The 9,012-nt window shown below is 61.3% G+C and overlaps 1 protein-coding gene across 1 annotated transcript in view; it reads right to left on the reverse strand.

Annotated features, from left to right (window-relative positions):
- Positions 1-1,823: 1,823 nt before the first annotated feature.
- The window catches only part of SYNGAP1 (synaptic Ras GTPase activating protein 1), an 8,615-nt gene continuing 1,426 nt past the window's right edge, over positions 1,824-9,012 (reverse strand). Inside the window, exons 4-12 of the mRNA XM_010571247.1 lie at positions 8,167-8,311; positions 7,334-7,478; positions 7,021-7,257; positions 5,870-6,071; positions 5,232-5,407; positions 4,994-5,035; positions 3,805-4,636; positions 2,830-3,003; positions 1,824-2,039 (exon numbers count right to left, since the gene is read on the reverse strand). Coding sequence (XP_010569549.1) covers positions 1,824-2,039; positions 2,830-3,003; positions 3,805-4,636; positions 4,994-5,035; positions 5,232-5,407; positions 5,870-6,071; positions 7,021-7,257; positions 7,334-7,478; positions 8,167-8,311 — 2,169 coding nt within the window. The remainder of the gene's footprint in view (positions 2,040-2,829; positions 3,004-3,804; positions 4,637-4,993; positions 5,036-5,231; positions 5,408-5,869; positions 6,072-7,020; positions 7,258-7,333; positions 7,479-8,166; positions 8,312-9,012) is intronic.

Here is a 9,012-nt window from a genome sequence, read left to right on the forward strand (position 1 = left end):
ACACACACACACACACACACACCCTGGCCCAGGACCAGGCTTCACCGGGGTCATGGGGACACCCCTGGGGACACCCTTGGGGACATCCCAGGTCATGGGGACACCCCAGGTAGCAGGGACACCCTTGGGGATGCCCACCCGGGGACACACTGTCATCCCCGGGCACACCCCTGGGGACACCACCCTGGGGCCAGGCTTCATCAGGGTCATGGGGACAACCCCAGGGACATCCTTGGGACACTCCAAGGACATGGGGACAACCCCAGGGACACCCCAGGTCATGGGGACAACCCCAGGGACATCCTAGGGACACTCCAAGGACATGGGGACAACCCCAGGGACACCCCAGGTCATGGGGACACCCCCAGGGACACCCTGGATCATGAGGACAGCCCTGGGGGCGCTTCACAAGGATACACTGCCACCCTTAGGGACACCCTGGGGACATCCTGGGTCATGGGGTCACCCCAGGGATGCCCCCCCCCGAGACGTGCTGCCAACGCCAGGGACACATAGGGACATTGGGACAGACCCAGGGACACCCAGGGACATGGGATAACCCGCGGACAAACCCTGGGAACATGCTGCCACCCCCAAGGACACCAAGGGACACCCCGGGGACACCCCCAGGTCACAGGGACACCCCCCTGGGGACACGCTATGACCTGAGGGACAGCATGGGGATGGGGACACCCACCCAGGCACCCACTGCCACTCACCCCAAGGACATGGGGGGACACCCCAGTGCTATAGCAGGGACACCCCAGGGTCACACTACCACCCCCAGGGACCCCACCAGGGACAGGCTGCCACCCCCCAGGCACACCCTGGGGACACATGGGGACATGGCAGGGACAGGCTGCCACCCAGCAGGGACACCTGAGGGACATGGCAGGGACAGGCTGCACTGGGGGTCACATTGCCACCGTCCCGGGGACATGCAGGGACAGGAGGGGACACCCCCATGTCCTGCTATGTCCAGGCATCCCCCATGTCTCTCTGTGTCCCCATGTCCCCCTGTGTCCCCCGTGTCCCCCATGTCCCCCGTCTCCCTCTGTCACCCATGTCCCCATATCTTCCATGTCCCTCTATCTCCCTTACGTTCCCCACGTCCCTGTAATCTCTGTGTCCCTCTATGTCCCCCTGTGTCCCTATAATCCCATGTCCTTCTATGTCCCACATGTCCCTCTGTGTCCCCATGTCCTTCTATGTCCCCCTCCACCCCCAGATCCTTTATGTCCATCTATTGCCTCCAAGTCCTTCTGTGTCCCCATGTCCCCCTGTCCTTCATGTTCTTCTGACTCTCATGTCCCTCTGTGTCCCCATGTCATCTATGTTCCACTATGTCCCTCATGTCCCTCTGTGTCCCCATGTCATCCATGTTCCACTATGTCCCTCATGTCCTTCTGTGTCCCTATGTCATCTATGTCCCACTGTCCCTCATGTCCTTCTGTGTCCCCATGTCATCCATGTTCCACTGTCCCTCTGTGTCCCCATGTCATCTATGTCCCTCATGTCCTTCTATGTCCCCAAGTCCCTCTGTGTCCTCATGTCATCCGTGTTCCACTGTCCCTCTGTCATCTATGTCCCTCATGTCCTTCTGTGTCCCTCAAGTCCCTCTGTGTCCCCATGTCATCCATGTTCTGCTACATCCCTCATGTCCCTCTGTCCCCCCATGTCCCTCACATCCCACCCTGCCCCCACACCCCTCCATGCCCCCCAACACTCAAGTCCCACCGGACCTCCCCTCACCCCCCTCTCCCTCCCCAACCCCCCCAGCGTCCCCGGTGTCCCCTCGCTGTCCCCGGGGCCGGGTCCCTCCCTCACCTGCCGATGATGCTCTTGATCTGGGAGTCCTTCTCTGCCTGCTGCTGCCGCAGGCGCTTCTCGCTCTGCTCCAGGCGGTGCTGGTACTGCAGCAGGATGCGGCTCGTCTGCTCCTCCTGCGACACCAGGCGCCGCTCGTACTCCTCCAGCTTGCGGTTGGACATGTGCAGCCGCTCCTTCAGCGAGTGGATCTCCTCCTCGTACTCCTTCACCTGCCACAGCCCACACTGCAGGGCACTGGTGGCATCTCCCCATCCCCACCACGACCAGACACCCGGGTTCCCCTCCAACGGTGACACCTGAACACCTGGGTCCCCACCACCGTGACACCCAGACAGCTAGGACTCCCAATGGTGATGGCCAAACACCTAGGTCCCCATGGTCATGAACAAACATCTAGGTCCCCACCAAGATGACACCCAAACACCTGGGACCACCCGTGGTGACACCTGGGACCACCTGTGGTGACATCTGAACACCTAGGTCTCCACCAAGATGACACCCAAACAGCTGGAACCACCTGTGGTGACATCTGAACATCTAAGTCCCCACCAAGTTGTCACCCAAACACCTGGGACCACCACAGTGACACCTGGACACCCGGGTTCCCACCATGGTGACATCCAAACAACTAGGTCTCCACCAAGATGACACCCAAAGAGCTGGGACCACCCGTGGTGACGCTTGGGTCCCCACCACAGTGACACCCAGACACCTGAGACCACCTGTGGTGACATCCAAACAACTAGGTCTCCACCAAGTTGTCACCCAAACACCTGAGACCACCTGTGGTGACACCTGGACACCTTGGTTTCCAGCATGGTGGCAGCTGGACACCTGGGTCCCCCCTGAAGTGATGCCCAGACACCTTGGTTTCCACCACAAGTGATGCCTGGACGTCTGGGTCCATCAGGGTCATCTCCTGGGGCCTGGACAACTGGGTTCCCAGGACCCCTGCCCCCCCTGCAGCTCTGGACACCTGGGTCCGTCGATGGTCCCTACCCGGTCCAGCCGGCTCTCGTCCATAGACTTGGAGTACTCCTTGAGCTTGTACTCCTCGCGCTCGATGTGGGAGCTCTCGATGTCGGCCGAGAGGTGCGGCATGTTGGACACCCAGGCCACCGTGCGCTCCGCTGCCGGCATCACCGGGTTCAGCGTCGACGGCGTCTGTGAGGCCTGGGGGGGACGTGGTGGGGGCACGAGGACAGGCTTGGTCCTTCTCGTCCCCATGACGTGTCCCCGCAGCAGCCCTCCCTGTCCACGCTGTGTCCTGTGTCCCCACGTCTCCCACGTCCCCCCACAGCCTTACCATGTCCACCCATCACCATCCTCATCCCCATCCCATCACCACCTCATCTCTATCGGCATCCCATCATTGTCCCCATCCCATCTGCATCCCTGTCCCCATTCCGTCCCCATCACCCACCTGTTGAAGCCCCGCACCACGTAGGACTGGAGGTCAACATGACCCCATGTCCTGCATGTCCCGCCATGTCCCCACAAAGTCCCCCATGTCCATCCATGTCCCTCCATCCCCACCATGCCCCATGTCACCCATGTTCCTCTGTGTCCCCATCCCCACCATGTCACCCCGCATCCCCCACGTCCCTCATGTTCCCCCATATCTCCACGTCCCCAGGTTCCCCTACATCCCCCACGTCCCTCATGTCCCCATGTCCCCCATATCCTCCATGTTTCCCACAGCCCTTATCTTCCCACCATGTCCCCTATATCCCCATGTCCCTCCACGTCCCCACCAAGTCCCCATGTCCCCCATATCCTTCATGCTTCCCATAGCCCTCATGTTCCCACCATGTCCCCTATGTCCCCATCCCTACCCTATCGCCATGTCCCTCATACCCTCCATGTCCCCCACAGCCCCCGTGTCCCCCATCCCCACCATGTCCCCATGCCCTCCAGCCCTACCATGTCCCCCAGCCCCACCATGTCCCCATGTCCCCCCATGTGTCCCCCCACCTGCTTGGTGACCGGCGGCTTCATCCCAGCCACCGACGCCTCCTTGGCCAGGGAGGGCTGCCGGGAGCGGGGGGGTCCGTAAGCCGGTTCGGGGGACGCCAGCAGGTTCCCGCTGGCCGGCCGCGGTTTGGGGGGCACCCCCAGGGCCGCCGGCCCCGGCCCCCCACCCTTCCCCGCCCGAGCCCCCCGAGGGGTGGGGGGCGGGGGGGCCCCGATGGTGATCTGGGGGGGGGCCAGGCTGTCCTGCAGGGAGAGCTGCCGCCGGCCGAAGTCCCCCCCCGGCCGGGCGAACTCATCACTGTAGCTGTGGCTGTGGGTGATGTGCTTGGGGGGGGGAGCCGCCAGCTCCTCGCTCTTGCTGTACCCGTGCAGGGGGGGGGCGAAGGGCCCCTCACCCCCCGGCTCGGGTCCTCGCAAGGGTCCGTCGGCCGCCAAATGAAAAAGGGGGTTCTGGAAGGAGAGGGGCACCCGCAACTGCGGCCCCCCCGGCTCGGGTACCCCCAGGCGAGGGGGGGCCAGGCTGGAGGCGCTGCCCTGCGAGAGGCGGCCGGGACGCAGGCCCCCTCCGGCCCCCCCTGGGGCTGGACCACCAGCGGCGAGCAGCTCGGCGGGCAAACTAGGGACGCTGTCAACGCGGCCGTCTTGAAGGTCCAGCATGGAGACGCTCTTGCCCACCCCCAGAGCCCCCCGGCCCCCCTCGGGCTCCGTCAGGTCGGAGCTGCTGGTGCAGTAGGCGGGGGAGGAGCGGGCCAGGGGGGGGCGGCTCAGGACCAGCACCTCCTGCGGCCCCTTCTCCTGCGGCGGGGAGGGCAGGCGGGGCACCTCCATGGAGCTGGGGGGGATGGGGGTTAAGGTGGGGCCAGGACCTCTGGTGAGGTGGGGCTGGAGAGAGGTCTCCATCCCAGTCCCATCTCCATCCCCAACCCCATTTCATCCCCATCCCATCCCCATCTCCATCTCCATCCCCACCTCCATCTCCATCCCTATCTCCATCTCCATCGTCTCCATCTCCATCCCCATCCCCATCTCCATCTCAGTCTCCATCCCCATTTCCATCCCCATCCCCATCCCCATCCTCAATCCCCATCCCTATCCAATCCCATCCCATCACCACCTCATCCCCATCGGAATCCCATCATTGTCCCCATCCCATCTGCATCCCTGTCCCCATTCCGTCCCCATCACCCACCTGTTGAGGCCCCGCACCATGTAGGACTGGAGGTCAACAGAGCTGTGGGGGCAGAGAGCGGGTGACCACAGGGACCCACGGTGGGGGGAGACACCCCAAGTGAGACTGAGGGCCACCGGGGTGACATGGGGGGACACCATGGGGACATTGGGGGACACAGTGTGGAGGTATCACGGGGTTGTGGGGGTACCATGGGGATGTGGAGGGACACAGGGTAGTTCTTGGGGGGGGTCTTCACCTGTTGAGGTCACGGACGAGGTAGGGCTGGAGGTCGGCCGAGGGCCCCCGCAGCACCAGCCCCTTGGGGGGCAGCCGCTCCCCCTGGCTCGGCTGCCGCTGCAGGTGGGGGTTGCGCAGGGCCACGCTGATGTCCGTCAGCAGCCGGGGCAGTGGGCCCAGCTTCAGCAGGGCCTCCTGGGGGGGCAGGTCAGCCACAATCCCCACTCCCCCACCCCAATAACCTCCCCTGCGGGTGTATGGGGGGGCTGGGACCCCAATGACCATGGGGGACATGGGCGGGTGGGACCCCAATGACCACCTCTGGGTGGGCACAAGTGGATGGCACCCCAACGACCTCCCATGGTAGGACACAGGGGGCTGGAACTTCAATGACCTTCCCTGGGAGGACATGGGGGGCTGGGACCCCAATGATGTCACCTGGTGGGTCACGGGTGGATAGGACCCCCATGACCTCCCCTTAGGGGGAAGAGGTGGATGGGACCCCCAAATGCCCCTCTAGGGGCACCCAGATGTCCAGGATGCCAAAATCTCCCCTGGGGAGAACCTAAGCATCCAGGCCGCTGATCGCCCCCATAAGAGGACCCACGTGTCCAGGTGACACCCCCCTACCACGGGGCTCCCAGGTGACTGGGGTACCTTGCTGAGCTGGGACATGACCTCCCAGAGGAGAGCATGCAGGGTGGAGAGCTCACGGCCCAGGTCGATGTAGCCCTCGAAGCTGGTGCTGTTGGTGAGGGTGTCCAGGTTGGAGATCTCATAGAGGAACTGCTGCATGCTGGTCCACTCCAGCTCCAGGAACTCATTCATGAAGGCCATGTACTCCTCCTTGCTGCCAAACCTGTGGCCAGGCACTCAGCAGGGTCTGCGCTGGCCCCCCCCATGGCTGTTGTCCTCCACCACTGGCCTTGCCCACCCTCTGTCCCTTCTGTCCCTTCGGCTTCCAGGCATCCCTTCATAAAGCCACGTCTGGCATTCATCCAGCTCTGCTGTCTGTTCTCCATCAATCTATTCACCAACTCATCCATCCATCTTCTTTCCATCCATCCTCCTTCCTTCCATCCATCCATCCCTCTGCCCAACTCATCCATCTACCAACTCATCTGTCCATCTTCCTTCCTTCCATCCATCTATCTTCCATCCATCCATAAATCCATCTATTCATCCTTCTGGCCACCAAATTCATCCATCCAACTCATCTGTCGATATTCTGTCCATCCAACTCATCCATCCATCTTACACCCATCAACTCATCCCCCCACCTTCCATGCATCTAGTCATCTTCTGTTCCTCCATCTTCCCTCCATCCACCACCTCACCACCCATCCACTCACTCATTTCCCACTCATCATCCATCAAATCATCCATCTTCTGTTCATCTGTTCATCTTCTCTACGCACCTATTCATCAATTCATCCATTCATCCACCAACTCAGCCAGTCATTTTCTATCTATCCTCCTTCTGTCCATCCATCAGCTCATGCCTCCAACTTCTGCCCATCCATCCACTCATCCAGCTATCTCCCATCCATCCATCCATCCATCAGCTCATCCATCCACCTTCTACCCATCTATCCATCTTCTGTCCATCCATCAACTCATCCATCCATTTACTCTCCATCCACCCATGAATACGCCCGTCCATCCACCCATAGACCTACGGATCCACCTTCCCTCCACCATGCCTCCATTCTTCTCCTCACCCACCTGTGTCCCCCACCATCTCTTCTCCCTCCACCAGACCACTGTCATCCACCACCATCCCTCCCTCCTTCACGTTGGGCGCTCACTTGGTGAAGTTGGCCAGGTTCTGGATGACCTTGGCGATGAGGGTGAGGGTGCGGGCAGTCTGCTCGTCAGGGTACTCCTGCATGAGGCCAAAGAGGCTGGGGGACATCACGGCGGGGCAGAGGAACCGCAGGAAGAGCGAGGCGCTGATCAACCGGTCGGCGATGTCCTCGCGGCCCCGCTCAGCGCATCGCAGCCGCCACGAGGCGAAGACCTCCTTCAGCTCCCGTGGGAACACGCTGCGTGGCGGGGGGAGACATGGTCAGGGACCCGTGGTGAGGACGCCAGGGGATGTCCCCAGCCCCAAGGACTCACCAGTGCGAGTTGACCACCTTGCAGAGGGCGAGCTCGCAGCACATGCGGAGATTGGCCTGGTGGTCAGCCAAGGTGGAGGCCGAGCACTTCATGGGGTCGACCTCACAGTTCTCCTCCGACTCGTACAGCGCCCGGATGAACTCGCCTGGGTGGGGACGGGGACATCAGAGCGGACCGGGGACTACCCCACCGTCCCACAGCCAAGCCAGCCCGATGGGGATATGGCCATGAGAAGGGACCACCCAACCACCTCATGACTGTGCCAATGGGGACCTGGAAGTGAACAGGGGCTGGGGACCACCCAACCATCCCATGGCCAGACCACCTTAATGGAGACATGGCCATGAGAAGGAACCACCCAACCATCCCCTGGCCACACCAACATGATCATAAGAAGGGACCACCCAACCATCTCATGACCATAGCAATGAGGACACAGCCATGAGAGAGGACCACCTAACTGTCCTACGGCCATGAGAAGGGATCACCCAACATCCCATGGCTATGCCAGTGGGGATAGAGCCATGAGAATGGACCACCCACCATCCCACAGTCATGCCAAAGGGGACAGGGCATGAGAACGGATCACCCAACCATCCCATGGCCCATGAGGACCTGGCTACGACCAGGGACTAGGGTCCACCCAATTGTACCCTAACGGAGACCCGGCCGTGAGAAGAGACCACCCAACCATCCCATCCCACGGCCATGCCAATGGGGACATGACCCATGTGTGGGGACCACCCACCGTCCCACAGCCATGCTGATGGGGCCCTGGCCATGATGGGGACCCTTGGCCATGACAGGGACCCCCCAGTGCCAGTGGAGCTCACCAATGGCATCCTTGAGGTATTTCTGGCCGATGAGTTTCAGGTACTCCTCTATGGCTTTCGTGGCGAGGGTGTTTTCCCGGAAGATCAGGTGCTCCCGGTCCATGAAGCGATCCACCTCCGTCATGGCCATGTCCGACAGGAAGTCCTGCCCACAGCCGTCAGGGCAGCCCAATGCCTGCCTACACCCCAGCAGCCTGGCCAGGCTGGCCCTGCCCACCCTCCGTGCACCCTTGTGTCCTGCCTCCATCTTCTGTCCATCCATCCATTCATCCATCCATCTGTCCGTCCTCCATCCATCCACCCATCTGTCCTCCTATCCATCATCCATCTGTCCTCCATCTGTCCTCCATCCGTCCTTCCCCCATTCTCTATCTATTCATCCTCCATCCCTCCAGCCACCCTCCATGTCTGTCCTTCATCCAACCTCCATCTGTCCTCTATCCCTTCTCCATCCATCTTCCATCTGTCCCTCATCAGTCTGTCCATTCTCTTCCAACCATCCTCCATCCATCCATTCTCCATGTGTCCTCCATCCATCCTCCATCCATCCTCAATCCTCCATCTAACCCTCCATCTCCCATGTGGCTGTCCATCCTCCTCCATCCTCCTCCATCTATCCATCCCTCTATCCATCCCTCCATCCATCCTCCATCTGTTCTCTATCCATCCTCCATCCCTGCTCTATCTGTCCTCTCTCCATCCTCCATCCGTCTGTCCATCCTTTTCTGTCCATCCTTCTCCATCCCTCCTCCATGTGTCTCTCGTCTATCCAACCACTATCCATCCTCTACCTGACTCCCAACTGTCTATCCATTCTGCTGCATCCATTCTCCATCCATCCATCCA

Source organism: Haliaeetus leucocephalus, unplaced genomic scaffold (assembly GCF_000737465.1).
Source record: "Haliaeetus leucocephalus isolate CR32 unplaced genomic scaffold, Haliaeetus_leucocephalus-4.0 Scaffold313, whole genome shotgun sequence".
NCBI lineage: Eukaryota > Metazoa > Chordata > Aves > Accipitriformes > Accipitridae > Haliaeetus > Haliaeetus leucocephalus.